General features: G+C 38.6%; 1 protein-coding gene across 1 annotated transcript; it reads right to left on the bottom strand.

Moving 5' to 3' along the window:
• Positions 1 to 1843: 1843 nt before the first annotated feature.
• Positions 1844 to 23774, bottom strand: gnas (GNAS complex locus). The gene is made up of 12 exons (XM_033969194.2): positions 22084 to 23774; positions 19110 to 19182; positions 11522 to 11576; positions 11292 to 11411; positions 9097 to 9194; positions 7111 to 7165; positions 6892 to 6965; positions 6410 to 6468; positions 6218 to 6338; positions 5993 to 6123; positions 5816 to 5883; positions 1844 to 3341 (listed from the first exon to the last, which is right to left on the bottom strand). Exons 1-12 carry the CDS (start codon positions 22220 to 22222, stop codon positions 3195 to 3197), a joined length of 1140 nt encoding a protein of 379 aa, XP_033825085.1. The 5' UTR covers positions 22223 to 23774; the 3' UTR covers positions 1844 to 3194.
• Positions 23775 to 24220: the final 446 nt, after the last annotated feature.

Below are 24220 nucleotides of genomic sequence, written 5' to 3'. Positions count from 1 at the left end.
AATTATTTTTTTAAACAGTAAATACCAGTAATCAAATTTATTTTGGAGCAGAAGTGAAATGCAGTAGGGAGGGGGACTAACATTAATTAGTAATATTTTTTCCCAATTAGCTTTGTTTTATTTTGGAAAAATAGGTAGGCAACTATATTTTTTCTAGATATTTTGTTCTTTTGTTTAACTTTTAATAAGTAATAAATCTGATTTTGTTTGGAGCAGAAATGAAGTGCAGTAGGGAACTCTTCTAAATTAATATTAATTTTAATATTTTTTCCCAATCTGCATTGTAAAATAAAATGGATTACAAATAACAGCTATTTTAGATGTATTTATTCATTTGTAAATAATCCGATTTTGTTGAGTGTGAGTGAAGATAGACAGCAGAAGCGAAGACAGGAGTCTTCAAAATTAATCTGAATTTGGAAAGATTGGTTTAACCGATTATTTTTTTGTCTGCATTCCAACATTAGCTTTGCCTTATATAGCAGAAAATGTTTTTAACCAATAAATAATCAATGTTTGTGTCTAGTGTTAAGTGAATTTAAGCAGTCACAGGGAACCCATCCAGACACAGTGCAATATGCAAATACCAGAAAGATTTCATGTGGGACTCGAACCCAGAACCTTCTTGCTAGGAGGCAAGAGTGCAAACCTCATAGATACCACCCCTAATCTAGGCAAAGGACCTGCATTAGTTTGCTCGATAACAGGGTAAAAAAAAAAGATGTAGTGTTTCTATCAGGTAATCTCTTCTGTTTATAGTCAATGTATTTATGGACTGTCCCTACCTCAGTAAACAAACATTTACACAGAGTTAACAGCTTTTTCCAGAGCTTCCCAGTATTGAAGGCCAGTTACTAAGTAGTTTAGAGCCAACATTTATTCTATGCTCTTCCTTCAGAAATAAATAACCCTCAACTATACTTGGGTGCACAAGCAAGAGGAGCAGGAAGTTATTTTACACAAAGTACCATGGTCAGTTCAATTCAAGATAAGATGAACTCTATAAAAACAGTATGTGAACTCCAAGGAACAGTGGATTTAATACTATGGATGGGCAAGAGATGAGCATTAGTGTGAGCAGAGGGTTTTTCTATACCTTCCATCCTTTTTTCTGTATCAGATTTTCTTTGAAAGTTGCCTCTGTGAATCATTCTCAGTTTGTAAATAGGGAAGAAGAGCAGTTAAGCTAAAATTATGGCTGCATGTTATTCAATAATATACCCCAACTACATACACAATCATTTTTACAGAAGTGAAAATTTGACTAACTTAAAGTAAATCTGTGGGCCTTGCTATGGATTTTAAAATCTTAACATCTATTACAACAGCAAAATAAATATTGGTATTGTCTCAAAAAAATCATGGTAGAATTGTTTTAAACAGCTGCTGTCCCTATCGATAGTTGAACTGAAAAACATTTGGCTAATGCTAGCTAGCTTGTGACTAATTTTGTGAGACTTGTTTAACAGCTCAAATCAGCTCAACTGTTGCCGTTCCAACTGACCTGGAGTCAGTCGTTTCTGGTCAGATCATGCTAAAACAAAGCTCAGATTAAAGTCTAACTTGTCTAACAGAGCTTCAGACAGAGCAGTGCCTACGGTTAGTCACAACCCCAAGAATGTTGCTGACATCAGCTGCAAAGTATGAACAGATTAGAATATGTTACACAGATGCGCCTTAAAATCCTGAATACTTACTTATGTAGTAACACCCAAGTCCTGCATAGGTATGGTTCACCATCTTTACTTAGTAACTGAAAGAAATAGTATTTTAAAATGTCTCATCTTAGGTAAATCTTTCAAGTGTCTCTGCAGATCAAGGCAAAAAGAGAACTGAACACAGCTTCAGTTAAAAGGGTTTAAGTTATAGCAATAGCACACCGTCAAGTGTACAATTTGTCAAGGTTCATTTGATTCTAATAAAATACCTTTAAAACCCATTTACAATTCATATATTTATCTTTTTTGGGGTATATGGATCAAAATAGACAAATCATAGAGAGGATGGAAGGATCGAGAAGAGAAAAAAATACAAAAATAAAAGAAAATGGACAGTGAAAGACGTGGGAGGCGGGCGGGGTGGGGGTTTGGCCAAGCGTTACAGCGCAGAATGACACCCAAGTTAGCTCATTACACACGTACAGTCATGATGAAGGCACAGGGATCTTCTAAAAGTTTGTCTTTTCAATAAAGTTGTACAAAATAATACATTTTACAGTCTGTACAAGAATAATAGATCAGCTGTAAAGTGAGGACAGACACAGGAGAGGAGGAGGGAGAGAGAGGTGTATAGCCCATTTCCACCAAAACACGAATGTCTCAATACTCATCCTCTTCCTTTATTATTTATACTTTATTTTCTCTTCAAACAAAATGGGACATAAAAACAAATGAATATGTGGTGCGGAGGGAGGGAGGGGAGAGGAGTGCGGGAGCAGGGAGAGGTGGGGCAGCGACAGTAACGTCAAAGAAAAAAGCGCACTTGAGAACAATGGCACAAAGTCCACACAGAGATGAACAGCTGTGGAGACGCAAAAAACAAAAACAAAAAAAAAACTCGAGTCAATCGTGACGAAAATGTAACTTTTACTGTAGAAGGAGGACGCTTTTGTCCATTTAAGTCCACAGAAGTCAATAATAATCTATTTCGGTAAATCCTCCTTTCGGGTAGTTACGTGGGAAAGTCAGATAGCTGTGGTCACGTATCGACGTCCTCCATTCAAGTCCAGGCTAATACTGTGGTTTCAAGGCTCCGAATGTAATCAACACACTGTGCGGTGAAAACCACCTCTTCTCCGGGAGGTGGCGATATGTTCCGCGGGCATTCTTCAGAACTCTAGGAATGGATCGGTTTCCGCGTAGTCTCAAACACAGTGCTTGTCTTCAAATACAGTGATCTCTCTTTTTTAAAATCCTTTTTGCAGAAATGTAATATTAATAATCTCTTTTCAAAGTAAATCTTGACAATTTGAACTGCAACTTGTCTAGAAAATGCAGCCCAAATGAGGCCGAGCAGAGTCACGGTTTACAAGATCATGATACATGACCCCTTCAACACATTTCTCTTTCAGTAACATTGCATTAGTCCGATAATATGTTTTAAGGAGTCTTTATTTCCCCGTTGTTTCCGTGGTTGTAGCGTAAGGGGCGGTCCACAGTGCAAGCATGTGTTGACACTGCTGTGGTACATGTCCATCACAAGAGCTCGTACTGGCGCAGGTGCATTCTCTGGATGATGTCTCGGCAGTCGTTGAAGACACGCCGGATGTTCTCGGTGTCCACGGCGCAGGTGAAGTGAGGGTAACAGTAGTGTCTGCCGTCACCACTCGCCGTGCTGATCCGCTGAGAGCACAAGAGCAGAGGCAAGCAGATATTAGGCACAGAGGTTATGGGTAGCATTATTTACAAGAACTTTTATTTAGCAGCTACAAACAAGAGAATTGGAAGAGCAACTAAATTGGCAACTAGAGTGCAATTCTTGGGTCCAAAAGAATCTCTACTGACCAGTTAATAACTCAACAGATGAGAAGGGACACAATCACAGCAGGTTAACTATGTCCATTTATATATACAGTCTAACGGCACATTCCAAATAGGAAGTGCTTCCAGCTCCATTGACTCCAATTCAGCTCTGATTCACTTTTTACTGAAAAAGCATGGACCCTCTAACTGCCGCTGTGAGGCTCGTCATTTTGCTCTTAAAATGTTTGTAATAACCCGCTCTACATGATCCTGGCTATTTTACCACTAAATCAAGATATAAACATAAATAGCAAACCAATGAGCCGTAGCAACAGGTTTGATTGAACACCCGTTTGTGCTAAACCAGCAGTACGAGACGGAAGGGGCATTACCTTCAACAGCCTTGCTCCGGGTTGGCTCTTTGGTTGCTATGATACTTGCGGTCAGAATTCCAACTATAGGGGTGAATTTGGAGCAGAGTCCCATAAGTTCTAGCCTCAACAAACTTCATTTGGCTGAAGCTGAACGCTATGTGCGATGTCACACTCCCTTAGTTCACTTCTTTAAATAATTTAATGTCAGTTGTGTCCATGAACTGTATAGACATTTTTTTTATGGAAACTTGTCCTAAAATCTTAGTTTATCAGAAACAGATGGTGAAATATAAAACAAATATTTATAATAGAGGTAGAAAATATATACAACAGGAGCACGTTCTAAGTATTTTATTTTAAACCATATCTTTTTTAACTTTATGCATGCCCTTATTTATATTTATTCAGTGTTTTATGTTGCACTTTATCACCAAAGTAAGTTCCTATTTTGTGAGCCATGTTCACAGACAACGGCAATAAATACATTTCAAGCCATTTGTGAATACAAGTTGATTGCATTCTTCATCAAATTTAGAGCTGGGCAGTGATTAAAATTTTTAATCTTTTCAAGCATAATAGCATGTTACGCTTTAAAGTCAAAAAGCAATACAAGGGTTTTTTGGCTCCTAAATAGCTGTTTATTTGATCTTTTAGGCTTAAATATACTGTAGTATTCACCCAGTGTTGTGCTGGTTTGACTTGGATATGATTTTTCTATGTATGAATAAGGTGTTTGAAAATGTCCAAATACAAGTCTAAATAATATAATACAGGCTATTGTATTATGTCCTAATATTTTCCACGTTCAAATATAGGATTGGAATGTTATTTAACCTTTTGAAGCTGAAACTATTTTTTTCTGTGGTTGCCCTGTGTGATCTGCTGCTTCTTTCTACTCAATATGAGTCTCATAGAAGGCTGCTAGAGTCCTAGCTTAGTCTTGCTTTAGTCCTGGTTCAGGTCTGGTAAAGGTCAGTCCTATTTAGTCCTGGTACAGTTCTGGTGCAGTCCTAGTTCAAACCAGCTCACTGATTACTAAACATGTGGCATTTTAATATCTCCATAGTTTTCAACATAAACATGACTGACATGTGCAGTAAACTCTGAGCTGCTGATCGATTGCATATTTAATCATGTATCTAGCGTCACTGACTCTTTTTGAATAGGTTAAATACTCAGAACTTGGAATCATCTGTCGCACTCTGTACAGCAGGATCCTCTTCCTCACATCTAGTGCAAAGACACAGCTGACCCGCCCCCTCTGTGTGTGTGTGTGTGTGTGTGTGTGTGTGTGTGTGCTGAGCGGAGAGAGAGGAGGCGAGTGCAGAGGCTCACAGACTGTAGTGGGGCTCTTTAATCCTGTGTCTTTGATCGGTACACCTGGCCTGCGTTAATGTGCCACAAAATAATAAATCGTAATCAATTATTTTTTGAGCTATCATGACAAAACGTCCAGCCCTAATAAAATTAGGAAAATTGCAAATAATTGTCAATACTGAATTTGAAAAAAAGGGTTTTAAAGAAAACATTGTGCTTTTGCCTGCTGTTATAATTTATGCTGATGGCCCAGTCTATAGATAAATACAGTTCACCATAAGCAGTGAGCAGCCAAAAAAAAAAACCCAAAAAAACAATGGGTGTGTATAGGCAGTTGGTAGACACAAGAATTTTCAGAGCAATGGTGTCTTGAATGAAGGAGAATACTCAAACATGATAAAAGGAAAATAATTATAACACGGTTAAAAGCTATTAAAGTAAAAGTTACATTTTGTTAAGACGTACTATGCAAATCTGACTTTTCTATGAAAATTTTCTGCAAGGACACCTTTCTTGTGTTTGTGGCATATTGAGAACGGGATAATGAAAATAAACCCAGATGTAGCCATTACAGACACAGAAGATACAGAATGTTATGTTTCATCATATCCATTCATATTTAGCCCTTCCACCATCATGTTTTCAATGACCAAATTAACTTACCAGGAATTCATCACGAATAAAATACTTTGCTCTTGTGACCCGAGGATCTTCGCCAGGCTCTGGTGTTGCTAAAGAGTAAAAATAAGAAGCATTTTAAGGAAGGAATATTAGACATTCTGAAAAAACAAGAGGCATTTGTGCGTTTCAGAAATTCAAAACAAGCCCATGATTTCTCACCATCATCGGGTGTCGTGTATCGAGCAAATTCAGGAAAATATTCTTCAATTTTCGACTTTCCTGCCAACACTTTTTCAGCTAGAAGATCCTGTTTATTTAGGAACAAAATGACAGAAATGGTCCGCAGCCATCTGAGGAGCACACAACACATATGAGGACATTTATACAAGAGTGCTTAGTCTTGAATAAAAACTAGCATTCTGCATTAGGTCAGCAGGAACATACCTATTATTCCAGATGTTTTTGAAAAGGTTGAGTGCTTCTTGTAACCGGTTGGTCTGATTGTCCTCTCGGATCACCATGTTATAGCTGCTACTAGCCACAACGAAGATGATGGCAGTTACATCTAAACAAAGAGACAATAGGTTAGAGACAGGCGGTGAGGGAAAATCATATATTCCAGGAGAGGTGTGTTACCGTTAAAGCACTGGATCCATTTCCGGCGTTCGTCTCTCTGGCCGCCGACGTCAAACATACTGTGAGGAAAAGCAGGAAAAGTTTATTATACAATACCATCATCCTGTGGAGGACTGCGGTACTAGCATTTAGAGGCAGGGAATTTTGTTTTGCAAGTAATCTATTTTTCATCAGTCCAAAAACAAGCTACAAAAAATACTTTACATTACATATTACATATATACTTTATATTTTAATAATTTTAGTCAACATGTTTTCGGTCACTAAGCACACAGTACTACAAACATGGCCCGTGCCACCATAGTTTCAGTGTAAACTGTACAAATACACTGGCCTCCTCTAACATATACTCACTGTCTCTGCTCTGTACCATATATTCACACTCCCTTCTCTGCATCACATATTCATCATTTGTAAGTCCTCCTCTGTAAATCATACTTGATCTTAGGTAATAATAATACAATGTCCTTTTGTGCACTTACTGAAAATTTACTTTGTCGACCTGAAACCTTGTCTCAAAGATCCCAGAAGTCAGTACTCTGCATCGCAACAAATCCTACATCAAATTACAAAGACAATGTTGTAAATACAAAGACTAGTTGAAGAAAAACTTACTTTATACTATAGTACATAATAGAGAAGATACAGTTATTGGCAAACTGAGTATTGCACAGGTGGACAGGGGATGTGAATCCACTCACCTGATCTGTTGGAGTGTAGTCGGTCTGTTTCACTATGTCGATCTTATCAAGGAAACTAGAAACAGACAAGAGAAAGACATTTACAAGCAGGAAATCTACTCAAAAGTACGTTTCCTTAAATTACTTTAATTATTACATAAATCTTATCCATTACATTTTGTACATACAGCCCTTTCCATGTTTTCAAACTAGTGTCACTATAAGATTTCAATACAAAATAGCCTCGATACTGAATACAGATTCTGATACCACAATAATAATAACACTCTAGACAATAGAATATCATTTTCAGCATTAAATCTTTACTTATCTGTACTTTCCTTCATATTTCCTTGTGGCCTTACATCTGTGTAATCCCTGAGTCATCCAGGTATGTCAGCTAGTGGTCCATGGGCGTATACTAGCCTATACTAGTCACAGACACGGGCAAAGTCTGAACTACAGTATTAGCCATATGCAGGGCTAACAGAGTGCACCTTCCTCACATTTATCTAGATTGCATCTCATTGGATGGTGCAAGTTGGCTAGCAAAACCCCTCAGTAACACGGGAGGGAAGCAGGCCACGCTTGAACCCACCCCCTCTTTACATAAAAGTAAACCACTCTGCCACTCCACACCAGACACTGTCCATAACATGAGGAGCTGAATTTGAAAAGGGGCACCGCATGGCCTTAGACGGAAGTGATGAGAGCAGAGCTGGTGCTGTAGAGGCGTCTGTCTGACATTACGGAGCACTTTTCAAAAATAGATTCTCAGTGCGTTTCCATGGAGACTCCACCACAGGAGCTAAAAATAGTGCAGCATCTCCGAATGTGCCACAACATAGACAGAGGAACATGGAGAGATGAGCACGGTGCTTGAACCCAAATGAGCGGGGACATGCCACCCTTACCATGCAGCCCCAGAGACTAACATGCAGACAGACGAGACAGCAGAATAATCTGAATGGTTTAAATGTTAAATTCCCCCACGCACTGCCTGAAATGATCTGGTCCAAAGATGACTCAGCTGCGGCCATGTTTGCTCCTAAACACAACAAACTCTAGTCTGTTTTTGGCAAGGGGAAAGTTTTTATAGGTCTGTTTTGTCATATACTACTCCCATAAAAAAGTTTGCTGCAATACATATCTGGTCACCCATTTCACTGACTTACTGTTTCCAATTCAATCGCAACATTCATTAGATTATTCCATTAATTTATAATATATTATTTTGGACATAGGAGTAAAATCAATACTGGAGAGTTTGCACTGTATCTCAGTGGCAGAGCTAATACAAGCCACAGCTAATGTCACAATATCAAACTAGTATTAGCAATATTGCGTGTCAGTTTTGTTCACAATTATCTACACCATGACCAAACAGGGAAATCCTTCATTTCATTCACATTGTCAACTATAAACCAGCCTTGATGATTTGGACAATCAGTTGAGTGCTGGCATCTTGACGCAGATCTGAACCTTGCAAGTTGTACTACTCACGCTCCAGCTGCATAGAGGTAGCATGTAGCATGCTGTTCCTATTAGCTTTCTTGAAACTTTAGATAATCATCATTTGGGCCTTTACTCTTCACCATACGTCTTCATATCGATGTTTGTTACAATATACATCCTAATATCTTTTTTGTTTTTCCCCTACTATTAAACTATTTTTTCCAGTTATACAACTATGATATGCTAAATTTCTGTTGGATCAAAGACGATGATGCCCCCGCAGCCAGTGGTTTTAGTAATATATGGAGCATTTCAGAAAAGAATGGCAGATGCAATGAATGAATGGTTTTTAGAGATGTGTCATTTAAACATTAGCACAGTACATTTCAGTTCAAAAAAACAAAACAACTACTGTCTCTACTCAAATGTATTGCTATGTGCATTCAGCCCTTTCTTGAAGTAACATGTATACTCTATCTGCAGAATGCATTAAGACACAGGTAGGCTCAAACTTGGATCTGTTTTGTACGTGTAGGTGTTGGAGTCACTCACTATTGTGCACAGTCGATGAGCTGGTATTCATTGGATCTCTCGAAACATGCCCGAACCCCCTCGTCCTGCCATAGCATCTTGGCATGGTCGTAGAACTCCTATGCAAACAGAGGGAACCACAAATCAAGCAACTGGATTTAAACCGGACTTTGATCTAGATATTAGGGCTATACACATTTCACTTTAATTGAGATCGAGATTCAGTCATTTCTAATGATTAGTGATAAGCTTGTTGTTTTTTTTAAATGGAGGTCTACAGCCAATCTTCTATCAGTAAAAGCATGAGGTTTGGAGCAGACGGAGGATTTCAGAGGATGAAATTTAACTTTTTTGTGTTTAAGAAGACATTGTGCTTGTGTCTACTATATAATTAATCTATGACACCCGTGGAATGTTATGATTTGGAAAAATGCAGTGCCCCAACAAAGTCTGCACACTATACATTATAGCGAACTTGTACCAAAATTACTGTGATACTGCCGAATCTTGCATATAATCACAGATTAAGAAAATAAAATTGGAAGCAATGCACGTAAAGAGAAGTGGGTGTGTACTGGTGGTAGTGAACATGGGAGCTGATCAGCAAAATGGCATCTTGAAAATAAGTGAATAAACACGCACTTCAAATGCAAGTTCAGGTGAATAAATGATGACGGGAAACAACTAACATGGTTAACAGCTCCGAAAAGTAAATTTGTAGAAGAGGCCTTCTTTCAACATGGCACAGATTAAAAGTCTGTACAGTTTATGTTAAGGACAGTAAAAACTGAAAGCTCCCTTTTTAGTTTACTAATCAATCGGCAGGACTTGCCTTTAGTGTCTTAGATGATTTAGATGTCTTTAGTTGAGCAAGAATTTCTTTAGTTGACTATAGCATTAACTAGATGTAACATTTATGAAAAGTCTATGCTGTTGGCTGCATGTGTGTGTGAGATACTTGTGTTGATCCCACATGGTGCACATGTGCCAATCGAATGCTGTGTACATATCTGTGAATGTAAATAATGGCAAAGAACAAGAGATGGGTTTTACTTTCACACGGCATCTAAGGAAAAACTTCACTGAGCGCTGGGTTCATTTGGTTTCACTGTCATACTAAGCACCAGTAAAAAGGAGGAGGAATTCCCACTTTGTCTAGGGTTATTCAATTAGCTGTTTACTTCATTATCTTTAGGGACATGGCTTTGAGCTCATTAGAAGTGTTACCTTGGTGTCTGCTGGGACCAGTCAACTCTAGGGGAGGGTTTTTTGTCTACAGTATCACTTGAATAAAAATTCTGTTCATTTTATTCAAGGAATACACTGCACATTTAATGTTTTGGTGATAATTCAAAATTTGAATATTTCTACAAATAAGTTGCAAAAGTCTGGTGTTTCCATCAGCTATTTAGCATATTTTTGACAGGAAAGAATTGGGTTGGCAGCTTTCTAACAAGGGCATACAGTGAGAAATGCACTTCTGTGGTGTGTATTTGAAATGACAGTTGACCATAAAACAGAGTTAGACTACACGAAGCTCACTAGAAGGTAGCATACATGTTTATATTTAAGATTTAATTGCAAATCTGTTTTTCGATTTTCTAGTTTGACAATTTTGGTGAAGTTTTCATTGTACTTCCTGGTTGGACGGGGCCAGCAGATGCGATATACAGGTGCATAAAGGTAAATCTATAGCTGTTACCTAGCAAATATAGGTATTATTTGGCAAATACAAATTTATGAGAACCACCATTTTCTTTATGTTCAAACTGTCTGAAAATTTGAGGATTCCTTTTTAGAACTAACTACTTCCTATGTTTTTCCATTTTGATTATCAACTTTTTTTCACAAACTGTCTATGTAAAATATTTATATTTACCATAGGTACTATCCCACTAAATCAACTCATAATTACCTAAAAATATTGCACTGTACATCTTATATATAGAGTGCAACTGTACATATAAGATGACAACTATTTTATGTGATAAAAATATAATTTTATGTGATATGTGATAAATATCAATATGCAGCATGTTACTTTTATCGATAACACTTCTCCATAGTAGTGTTTAAAAAAAGGTGAGTAGAAAATAGCACAGACTTATCGTCAATCAAAATAAAAAGAGCAAGTGGAGGTAGGAACAAGTCTGCCATTATAGTTTATCCAGTGTTGTGTCAATCACTGAACAAAAGCCATGTTTGCGTGTACTCACCTGTGGGAACTCAAAATCTTTCTGGTTGACGAGGTTTAGGACATATTCAATTCGGTGCTGGTTTTCGGGACATGCTAACTGCACAGGCGGCGTGAGAGTGCTCATCGCCGTCACTATCGTCTGAAAAACACAATTATATGTTCATTAAGGGAAAAATACCTCATACTTAAAAAAGGTATGGTTAGTAAAATGATATTTCTGTGAAAAGCAAAAATAACCCAGTGACTCACCTCAATAGCCTCTTTAATGTTATTCTTGATGTCGTGGATTTTCAGTTTTTTCTCCCTGAAACAAGAGCACATTGATAAGACCAGTGGATATGGAAGATTTACAAAAGGAGCATGAGATTTATGTTTTAAAAAAGGATTAAGTCCACATTTTAAAAGTGTCCCGAAGGATTGACTAAATAAAAATCTGCCAACCTATTTCAAATAGATAAGATAGGATACTTTGTAGTTTGTGGAGCAAATTATGATATAAATAATGCCATAATAAAATAATGCCACACTTTGCCAATTACGGCCATTCAAATTGTGATTTTGATTTGATTGCAATTAATCTTGTAGCTCTTGAGTATATTTAAAGTGAGTTAGTGTGTGTAAATCATCATATTTTTGTATTCCAATTATTGCCAGAACAAACATTACAATTCTATTTGTTTTTATTAAAATCGTGGCCAAACCCCAGTTAAATCCTTCATTTCTTTCATTCCCATTGATCATTACACATGACATGCCCGGTGCATTGATTAGGTGACTAAAAGGGGGCATAGCAAAACTATTCATAATCTATATCCTAATGTGCAGTCGGAAGACCACAAGCTCACTGAGGTTCATGCAAAAATGTAGGCAAAGAAAAAGTACTACAAAACAGCCAGTTCATATGTAAAAAGGTAAATTAAAAGTCACTAGTCACTCCTAAAATTCCAAGTAGCTCATTACTTTCTTCTCTGGCCCATATCCATGCTTATGCTCTCCAAAAAATATTAGGTGACTTACGATTATTTTGGTCGACATATTCATTGACTAAACAACTAAACACCCATAACCAGAGTGGCCAGCTTTGTGAAATCAAACTTTCCGAATGCTAATGTAATAGTAATGGCAAACCAACGGGCCTATAAAAAGTACTTTACATTTAGTTAAACCCAAAATGTGAGACCTTACTGTTACTTTTAATTGATTAATCTTCCTAAAACAGCAGCTCAAATCTAATTCTACTGTGCATTATGGAAAAGGTCAATGTTTAAGGGCCAGTGCACACTAGAGTGTCAGGACTGACCAATTTTTGGAACATTTTCCCAAAATCTTAAAAGGTGCACTGTGCAACTTTTCTGGTGAGGAACATGCCACCTGCTTGTTTCCATGGAGGTTATTGCTTTAACCCTAATGGTCCACAGTGGTATTAAACACATCTTGCATTTATTCAATTACATAAGTTATTTTTGCTTATAAAACACCTTGGGAAAACCTGCATTCTAACAGGTTCTCTTCTCCACAGATCCCATCAGTAACTTAGCCAAGAGGCATCACTGGCTTCTCTCCACAGCAATGGAAGTTAAATGCATTCTGCAAAACGTACAAGACAAAGCCTCCATGTAGAAGCATCAGCATGTAGTATTATCTGTGGGGTATTAATTGCCAACACATTACATATTGAGGCCACCATGTTACCCTTCATTGTTTTAAAATGCTATATTGAACACAATACATTAAGCTTTTAGTTTTGTTTTTGATGCTCAGAGTCTCCCCTTCCCTTGCTCTCAGCACCAAGTCACTCTCCTGTCTCTCCCCTCTTGTGACATCACAACACAACCAGTGTGCATCCTGCCAATGAAAGCAGTACAGGAATATGGGCTTATACTGCTAAGGACGGTTTGCATAGTGCCCGGGAGAGATCGCTAGATTACTGAAACATGTATGGATGACATAGTAAACCACTTAAGGCATGTTTTTGATGAGGGAACTAGGAAATTATAACATCGTCGAAAGCTCAAAAGAGTCAATTTAGCATAACATCCCCTTGTTAAATAGATCCATCAACCTTCAAAATAAAATTTAAACGACAAAATGTGGTCAGACAGTAAAAGTGCATCATAGACAATCATGAACATGGAGTAAAAGCTTATGTCAAAAACCAAGCCACTGAAACAAAAGCCCATCCAAACTCCACCCCTCCATCAAAGTCCGTATGCCATAATAATGCACTCTTTCATCCTAAAGTATTGTCTTGTTTTTCCTCCAAACTCCTCAGCCCTGTATGTTACGGTGACACGACTTGGCTTTGTTTTTCATTTGAAACAGTAAACAGACCTTCGGTGGCACACGTGGATCTCGAATTATGTCTGTCCATCATAAAGTACATACAAGCTCTACTAATGAAGCAAAGAAAAGATCAGGGCGAATCCACTTCACCTGGAGCCAAAACAGGGTCACAATGTGTTTACAAGAGTTTTAATGTCAGTTACAATGGGACACAGGAGCTACTTTAGCCCAAGTTGAGAATTTCAATGGGTGGGTTTCAGATGACATTGTAACATTCTGCAAGTCTAACATTTAATACAGATACAGCCAGCAAAAATAATCCTTGTTAAAATGCTGACTTTATTGTAATACAGCGAGTTCTCGAGTCAAGTCACCAGTAGAAATGATCAGGTTCAACAGGTTTGTCTTTTAGATATTTTATGGCAAAGTAAAATGTAATCAGTAGGAAAACTCTTGAAAGCTCTTGTCCCCCATCAGGGAGTATGACGTTACATTCTACGGGTTTGCATCACATGACAATTATAGACTCCCTATAGTTTAAAGCACATCTGACAGGTTTTCATGTTTTTCTAATTATGACTTGATTCGGCGGGATAGTACCTGTAGTAAATATTTATCATAGTTTTACATCTGTTAAGTGGTGGCTAAAAAAGTTAAGAAAAGTACAACAATACAGGAGTTAAAGTTCTAAAATGTAAAATGAAAATTACAACCAAAATGTAATGACAAATTACACAGAAGGAAATAAAGGCGTTGTCTAATGAGTCTATTTATAACTATTGTACAATTTAATTTAGCTTTGGCCCTTGTTAACATTACGGTTGCCAGATGATAATGGAATTTCAACAAGGAAGTAAAATTATAACCATCTAAAAAAATAAAAAACTGCGAGGACGTGAACCTAGGCTTAGCTCTTTCTAGTCTGCATAAATAGACAAGACTAAAATTATAATTTCAGTGCTATTATTTTAATTTCACCATAGGTTCAGAAATAACTCAACCACAAAGACATGACTGTTGTCAGTTGAAAGGACTTTTAATATGGCAAATCTGAGGAGCCAGTCCTTAATAATAAAGTTCAACTTTCATGGATTATAAGTTTGGATATTTCTTTCAGAAACAGTGAAGAAAACTGAATCTCCCATAGAGTTATAGGCCCCTGTCCCATCTCAAATCATGACACCATAATCATAAATTCATAAAGACTAGAGCATGAACACACTAGGTAGAAATGATTCTGTGAGATTGGTCAACAAGCAAAAGGGGCGACTAAAATGAGACTAAATACGAGTTGAAAGATTTAAAGTGAAGTATACAATGTTTACAATGTGTAAGTGTTAATTGACTTTAATTAGCAAAACTTTTACTAGGGATGCTTTATTGGTCTTTTACATTTTCAACCAATATAAATATCTGTTAAACATATTTGACACCAATAATTTTACTGCATTGCCCCAGTCTGTGTGCCTATAGTTGTCATTCCTACTTTGTCTTCAGTGAAAATGGAAAAAGAGATGACATTATGCTACAATTATGGCTGCGCCTTTATACAATTATGATGATTTAATATCTCAAGATTTTAAAATTTCAAAATGACAAAAATGTATTATATCTGTATTGTAAACGCCAAAGTTAAAGGTCAACTGGACAAAACATAGGAGTGAAGACGATAGCCGTTTCCAGTTTCAGTGTACTTAGCTCCTCCCTTCAGACAGATATAAGGAAGTGTCCACCAGGAATCTGATCAAAACTGAAGAAGAAGCTTCACTCCTACTACGTTTTGTCCTGTTCACAGATTTAACTTTGGCTTTTACTATGGATCGGACCTGGACGACTGAGGGATTACACAGACAATATCTGTATTGGTTAAATATCAGATATTGGCCATGGCCACAACAGCAAGTGAAATAATGGACATCGTATCAGCTACTCTTCTACATCAGGCCAATGAACTGATGCACTGTGCCGTTTAAGGAGTGGTCAACATTGAAGATTAAAAAAAAAAAAGCTCAATCTTGATTCTGATTACAATTTTAAAGATTTTTAACAATCTATATGAATTTATAAACTCAATAGGTGCTGTTGATTTAGTCCATAATTGTTCATTGAGGGACACACAATTACACAGCCGTATTAATGCAACTTTAACCTCTCATGCCAACCGTACCAAAGCTGTGAGGTCAAGATGTACAGAAAGAAATTGGGCCAAAATAAGAAGTGGGTGAAGATGGGCCTTTTCTGCAGAGGCACAATGTGACATCCTTGTTTACACAGAACCCCATATATTACAAGTCTAGACTTTGTAGAAGCTTTAAGAGTGACCACATATAGCAAAGATCATAACAGATTGATGAATAGTTTCCTGTTGAGTGTCCATTTACTCAGTTAAATTTACCTGAGTAACTTTTTAGAAATTCTATTTTTCAGGGTACTTTTCTAGAAGTATACTTTTACTCCTACTTATTTTTATTGAAGTAACAACCTTCAACGTTTTGGTCACTTTTCCCTCTGTGAGTAAGTCTACAAGTAACAAAACCTTTAGGTTGACAATATGAAATGATTTGAACATTTGTGTTTCTTGCATCTCTACTTCAGATATTACTTATTTTTGATTTGTTTTCTAAAATACCACATTTTGTGCATTATTTAATGTTTTGCCATTCAAATTACATTCACTTAAAATTTTAAATCAGATGTTACGTCCTGGCAGTTACTCTTTAAATTCCTGTTACTTTAGTACTTTTCCCAAATACTTTTTCACTTTTACTTCAGTCATTTCTTGAACCACTACTTTATACTTCAACTTGAATAATAATATTTGGTCCTGGGCAAACTTTGGAAAGTGGTAAAGAAAACTTTATGAATAAACTCGATACTCATTTCTGATTCTGATACCACAATGATAAATGTGGCATCAGAAAAATTTAGACAACAGTATGTGATTTTCAATATAATATTACTTTCTTTTATATTACTGCGTAGTCTTATACCTGTGTAATCCTTCAGTCATCAAAGTAGGTTCCATAGTGGTCCATGGGCGTATGCTAGTCTATGTGTCCTAACACTTTCTGCTACAGCTCAAGATCATTCTAAAAATATTAAGGAAAGGTTCACTTCTGTCCTTTGAATGTGGCTTTTTAGTATTGATATCATATTCAAATAAGAATCTAGTCTCTGGTGCTGTGTGTTCTGTGCTTGGTAAAAGTATTGAAAATCAGACAGCAGTTCTGTGTGTGTCTTTCCCAAAAGCACAATGATTAAGTTAGAGCACGTAGAGTAAGTCATTTTTAAAATCAGAGCACATTTCCGGTCACAAGCCATGCACTTTGGGTTACCACAACACTCCAGTCATTGAGCCACCTCTCAGTGTCTACAGAGCATGGAGGTGTTGCCCCGGGACAGGGCTTGTTCAAACACGAGGCTGTCCGTCATGTGGACACCCGTGGGCAATCATAGTATCTCTGTTTGTGAAGACAATACTAACTGTTACATAGGCCAGGGCCTTCTGACCAGACAAGACATTATATGTCAACATTATTATATCGCCGTATCGTTCAGTAAATGATAGATGGATCAATCATTTTTACGGATTTATTGTGGCTACTTTTTCTTTCTACTAGTGAGGAACTTATGTTTTTCTGTAGTACAATACAATTGGAGCTGTAGAGGGTTGAATAAATAATGTAAATGATTATAGATACAAACTCACTACTAAATTGTTTAATTCTGCCATCTATATTTACCTGCAGGTAGAGGACACATACATGTCTCATGTGAAAGCTCAGAACCTCCACACACTGAGCTGCAGAGGCTGCACTAGCACCAATTCATGACTGGCTGCAGGTGCTGGGTTTAGGTAATGAAGATTCAGATAGATGAAATCAACTGGTTTTCAGTATTGAAACAGGCAACCCAAATAAGAGACTCATGTGAGACTCACTCTGTTTTCTGGTCTTTTGGTTCTCAAACAACTTGGCCATTATGTCTAGTTTTTATAATTAAGAATAAACCAGCATTAGAATTGTTATCAGCAAAAGCTACATGTGTTTTGAACATGTTTGTGAACATTTAGACAATAGATTGTAATTTTCCACATAAAAAACTGTACTTTCTTTTATAATCCTGTGTGGCCTTATATCTGTGTAAGCCCTCAGTGTCCAGGTAGTTTCCATAGTGGTCCATGGGTGTATACTAGTCCATATGGTCTTACACTTGTCCTCATACAGCTCAAGATCATTCTAAAGCTATTCAAGAAAGGTTCATTTCTTACTGTGAAGGTGGCTTTTTTAGTATTGATACAGGTCATGTGTCATAGTATCTCGTTTTCAATACTTCTGACAACTCCACTCTGACCAAGTGCCCTCTCATTTACGTCTTACAACTAAAGTTGCCCAAGTCCATGTGCAGCTCCTGCAGATTCCTGGTGCATTTCACGCACACAGCTGGCCGTGCGGCTGCTGTGTGTGCTTAGTGAAGACACAAAGAGATGCATGTAGCGATAGTACACACTGGGCTCAGTGTGTGTTGTCACGCGCTCTGTCATACGCCCCCATCTGCCTTAGGTGACCATTTTATACTGACAACACACTTCATCCTCATCAAATACCAGAAGACGAGTCCGTGACACCCACACAGCAGTACACACTGGACTATTTAAAAATATAGAGAAATTAGTAGAAGCTCAAAACTTTTAGCTACTCACAAACAATGAGAGTAAATAAAGAGATTTCTCAGGATACTAACAGTTTGTAGGAGCAAACAGAAGCATTAACACAGGCCAAGGCTGAATGCAAAAAAACAATACTTTGCCACTGCAATAGCAAGAAAGTCAATTCTTGCACAGGACAGCAGAGTATATTACATCTCGTCCCCATCAAACAATGAGGAAAATGAGAATTGTCCTTGGTGAATGATGTATGGATGCAATGTTTTGTGTAAGGGTGCCATTCATTTTTTGCATTTTGCACACACATTCTGAACTACAGTGAGCCTTTTCAAGGACTATGGCAAGTAACAAGCAGGTTGCAGGTTCAACTATCGGGCTAAACTGGACCAATCTAAATGTACTTTGCAAGCATCTCTCTGGGCCAGGGCGGGTTTCCTCCGGGCACTCCGGTTTCAACCCAAAACATGCACCATAGGCCAAATCCTCCAGGTACAGCAGTTCTGACCAACACTTGCACAGACTAGGTGCAGGTTGCCCTAGTGGCACGAAATGATCAATCTAAAATATTTTGATCCTATAAAAAGAGCCAAAAGTCCCATCCCTATTGTCAGCTAATGTAGACTATACCCTCAACCTTTTGTTTCATGTAATAATAATAATGATGTATGATTGTAGTCCCACCATAAGTTCCTGCAAAAATGATAAAATATACAAGTATAAAAACCTTTAGCAAATGGTGTGTTCTGATCAAGTCACTACCCAATTAATATTACCATTATTAACACTATACTTCCTCTTTTTCTAATTGTTCCTGAGAGTGGTTGCATTAGAATATTGCAGGAGATAACAAAATGTAATGTATTTAATAAACCAATCAGAAGGACTTACTCTGCATTGAATCCATTAACATGAAGAATTCGCATCTGCTTTACAATGGTGCTCTTTCCTGACTCCCCAGCTCCTGAAAGTGAAACATGCAAAAGTTATAGTGGGCCATCAAAATAACAGTGCTATACATTTCTAAGAGGAAATTTCACTTTCTAATAATGTGATGTAAACATTCAAATGGACATATTAAAAAGGTCTTTGCGAAACTAGAACAAAAAGTGACGATGGCCTTTTTTGTTTTGGAAAGCCAGACACACACAAGGACAGAGCTGGTCACGGCTGAAATAATAAACGGGATTATTCGACGCGACACTGTGTGGCCACAATCACAAGATTACATTTTTAGACTCCATGGCATCCTCAAAATATGCACAGCTCATGATCTCTAATTTTATAACTGCTATTTCTGGAGAGCAAAGCATGATCCCACAATTGTCTGTGGCAACTTGGTCAAAATGTGAAGTACACAGAGAAAGGTTATCTTGTGAGCTTTTGCAATTGGTGTTTGAGTTTCTATAGCAGGGGTCAGTAACCCGCGGCTCTTTTATCCTTATACTGCAGCTCTGCGTGCCTTGGGAAAATAAATAGTATTTAATTGAAGTGTATTTTATTTGTGTTCGTTTTTTTTGTTTTTTTTAATTCCATTTCCAAATTGGAGGATCATAGTGATCTTGAAATATTAAAATATTTTTCATCGCTAAAAATAAGCATCACACTCGCGGAACTATGTTAAAAACAATCACTGCTTACACCTCACAGACAGCTTAAAGTCCTGCGTAAAGATGAAAGTGCAGCCCTGATTTGCAGACGCTCTCCGCAGAGGTTCAGGAGCAGTATAGTTGTTTATACAAAGTGTAAGGGTAAAAAAAACATCTATAGTGTTATTTTCATTTAGATGACAAAAAGTATTTGTGGAAACCAGATCCAAATGGCTCTTTGGGTGTTAAAGGTTGCCGACCCCTGGTCTATAGGAATCAGTGTTCTAATGATCCCGAAATTTAAAAACTGATTCAGATTTTGATACTACAAAAGATAATAAAAACTATTTAACAATGGAAATGAAATTTTACAATTAATTTCTTTATATTTTGCATGTGGTTCGATGCTTGTTCCAATCATGACCATTCAAAAACTACCCAAGGAAGTCCAAATCTGTACCATGTATTTAAGCAGCTTATTTACAATAGCTGTTCAAATTGATACTCACTTTGTAGTGAAGTTGTCTTAAAAAGACAATGCCCACATACTAAACATGTGTCTAACTCAATGCCTGAAGCAATTCAATTTTTACAGGTTTCCTAAAGTGCCAAACTGTACAACTACTAAAATCTAAAACTCTATATCAATACTGTGGAATCAGCTTGATACTAATTTCAATACCAAAATGTTACCAAGTGGCTCTGATAAAGCTCAAGACTAGGGCTGCAACTAACAATTATTTTGTCAATTATTGTTTCGATGAATCAGTTGGTTATTTTAGAACACAAAAGGCTTGTTAATATGAGAGTTTATTAAATGTGACCCAGATGAAGCAAAAGTGATATCGCTTGTGTATCGCTTGTGGCCGTTCTGACGGGAGTACGCTTAAACCAAAGTGTTTTCACCAATACATTAGATTTACACATTCTCTGCATTTCCTGCTCCTTTTGTGTCACAAAACCTCTCCATAAAACCACTGTTTTTGAGCCATGTATAGAGCAGTTAATGATAACTTGATTGTTGAAATAATGGTTGAGTCATTTAGTGATTAGATGCAATTAAATCAATTAACTTGTTACAGCCCTACTCCAGATGATTCTAAAACTCAATTCTAAAATGAGGCCCAGTTTGTGCATTTCTAGTATCAATACTTAGTCAAATGAGTAGTTTTGATACTAGTTTCAGTAGTGGTTTAGAACTATACATTTTTTAGCACATATATTTCATTTGAAGTCTGGGCCAAGTCGTGCCTCTAGTTTCCAGTAAAGAAAATGTCTTGTCTTAATAGTCCTTAAGAGAAAACAGAGGCATATTCAAACTCAAATAAATGACATGGCTACGAGTTCCTAATTTAAAATCAAAACGTGCACAAAAATAAGACACAAAATTACATCCAAGTTTGACTGGGTAAGCATACACCCAAAAATGCACCTGACTGGTTTCAAAAGTGAAGGTTAACAAAAAGTTACTTGTACATTTGCCAGTTTTAAAGGCTAGCTAGATTATGACCATTAGATGACTGTTCTGCACTACTCATATTCTTGTGGGACAGATATTATAACACAGAACTATATCATGGAAAGATAGGGCAGACATATTTGTTTTGGTTTAATGCAGGTCCTGTCCTTCTGCTTTTCACAACTTCCTCCGCAGCTCAAATACCAGCTTGTCATAGAGTGCACACCCAGACCGCTCTGCTCTTATCAAATGTTTTACTTTTCTGTGTAGTACAGTGTGACTCTGGAGGGGTGATAAGTTGCTGAATGGCACAGTGTCGAGGGCATGAACACCAGCCTGCCCAGCAGCACAAGTTAGCCTCAGAGTGTCATCATTCTGGTCAAAAAGTTTAGGCTTGGCTGACCTCCTTCAATTCGCATTCGTCTATCAAAGGTGCATCCAAACTGCATTTTGTAATGGTCATTCAAAACCAGATTTTAAAATAGTGTAGGGGTGATATTGTATTTTCATTATACTCTTTTGTAGATTAATTGAATAATGTTCAATAACAGCATCCTAAGTTGTAGTTCAGGCTATAGGAGACATGTAGTAAAGCCATGTATTTTCTTACTAGACCATGTGTGTTGTGTATCAGTTGCCTACTTGCATGAAACTAGCAGCATTTCTGAGGTGGCCTACAGTGGAGCTCAACGTTGAGTTTGTGCAGTCACAATGTTGTCAATGTTTCCCAAAACAACATCCCAGAAGGTTATGCAGTGAGTGAGGAAGCCCTGTGCAAACTGGGGCCTTGTCTGCGCCGGGAGGAAACCAAACTCACCTAAAAGTAGTAGTCTGTGAGTGGCTCTGTAGATCTGCTTGTCCTTTTGGAGCTGCTTCTCAATCTTCTTGTTAGCTTCTCGTTGGGCCTTCTCCTCATTTCTCTGGTCTTCGGTCTTACTGTTGCCCAAACAACCCATCTTCCCGCAAGAAAAAGTAAAAGGGGTGTACAGGGGAGGAGGAAGGAGACTGGAGAGCGTGCTACGGAGGCTAAATAAATAAATAATTAGGCCTTATCCCTAGTTTGACCCACAGCTTTGGGAGCGATGCCGCCTACATTCACGCCGCTATTCACGCCGCTGATCGTCCCTGGCCTGCTCCTGCACAGTCCGTGGTGCTCCTGGGGGGAAAAGCCGTGTCCATAACGCGTCTGTGCTGTCAGAGAAGGGCAGGACACCGCAGCAGGCCGCCTCAATCCACTCGATCCCCCTGCACATGCACCAGGCTACACGCGATTATATCTCTCCCCCACGCTCGCTACTCTAATCCCACAGTGTCCTTTATGATGGCAAAACCCGGTTTTTCACCCCGAATGGAGGCAGGGTGAGCTGGCTAATTTGCATCTCCAAAAGCCCGGGTGTCGCGTCTCACTGCTGCCCGTGACAAGGAGCCAAACTCGGCGTGTCCAAAATGCTCGCCCCGCTGTCGGCACGACCAGTTTTAACATTTAACATGGTCACACATGAATATTTTGGATTGTGCTCGCGTTCACAACGTATCTGAGTCCTGCTTTCTCCGGGGCCCGTACAGACAAGCGAAAGGGAAAGAATATTTACACCCAAACGAGCTACATGTGTAATCGTCTCGTAGCTTCCGCTGTCATCTTGCTCCTCCACTATGGCCGCACCAAATTAGCCCCAAATTGCCCTAACTCACGGGCGGCGTCTTTGAGACGGTTCCAGGCCGCTTTCCACGGTAAAACCAGACCGTATCCCCCGGTTATTCCCTCTGGTTTGAGAAGGCAGGCTGTGTTTTCTTCAAAGGCCTGCTCTCTGTCGCTGCCCCTCGCTTTTGTTGCTCATATGTGTTATCAGCCCCTCACATCACCAGCCCTCCAAACTGCGCAAAGACGCACTTTTCACCAACAAAAACACACCACACAGCGAATGGATCCCCAAAAGATGATAACGAACACACAGACAAAACGTGACCAAGACGTGAAAATCCCTTGAAAAGAATCCACGTTAGTTCCTTGCAGGTGAAAAAGCAACCCCCGCTGTCACGGCTCACTTTTTAAAGCCTACACGGAGGGTCAGGGCGCAGTAAAGCCACACAACAGTCTCACACATGTCTATATTCCTCTGGATCCAAGGCTGGAGCACGGGCTACAAGCTGGAGACTACATGTGCATTTACATTCACAAAAAATAGGACACGGGGCGGCTGTAGCAGCACATTCCCACCGCGGAGGCCGCTCCCTACCGGCCGCTGCTCGAGGAAGGAGGACGACAACAACAACCAAATGCTGAAAGGTACTATTTTCTCTCGTTTCTCCTTTGTACTTTCCCCGAGAATAGTAGCCTACGTTGAGGAGATAGACAGCGCTAAAGAGAGACGGGGTGGGGCCACACAGCGCTCATTGAACCCTGGGAAGGAAGGGACCGAGCAGAGGAGAGGCCGCTCGCCTTGTCACGTGGCCCGGGCGTGGAGGAGCGTCAGCGGCGCGGCTCTGCGGAGGAAACGGCGCCGTCAGTGAGGTGACCACACTGGGCACAACTTATTTAACACCAAAATAACAATAGCTTATACTTAGTACACTTTGTCACGCTATAACGTACTACTTGCATGCAATTTGTTATAAAAACAGAATAGATTTATACAGGTAGTTATTTTGCAATATGGACCCCAGCGCAGATGCAAGTTTCACCAGTGTATTCACAGGGATTACACAGTCCACACGAGCTGCAGCTGAGGCTCCAGGATGATGATGAGCAAGCACTGTTGAAAAAAGTATTCAGTGTTGATACTTCAGTAGATAAAACAAATACTGGGGCAAAATTGACTCAAGTAAAAGGTATCACATGCAAAATAACAACAGGAGCTTAGGAGCAGAGAGGGCTATAGGAGGAAACTTAGGAGGAGCATGCACGGGAAGCAAAGAGGAGTGCATAGCAGGAGGAGCACAGAGGAGCTTAGCAG

The sequence above is a fragment of the Periophthalmus magnuspinnatus genome, chromosome 7 (assembly GCF_009829125.3).
Source record: "Periophthalmus magnuspinnatus isolate fPerMag1 chromosome 7, fPerMag1.2.pri, whole genome shotgun sequence".
Taxonomy (NCBI): Eukaryota; Metazoa; Chordata; class Actinopteri; order Gobiiformes; family Gobiidae; genus Periophthalmus; species Periophthalmus magnuspinnatus.
Note: the sequence above shows the minus strand (reverse complement) of the source record. Positions and strands in the feature narration are given on the sequence as shown.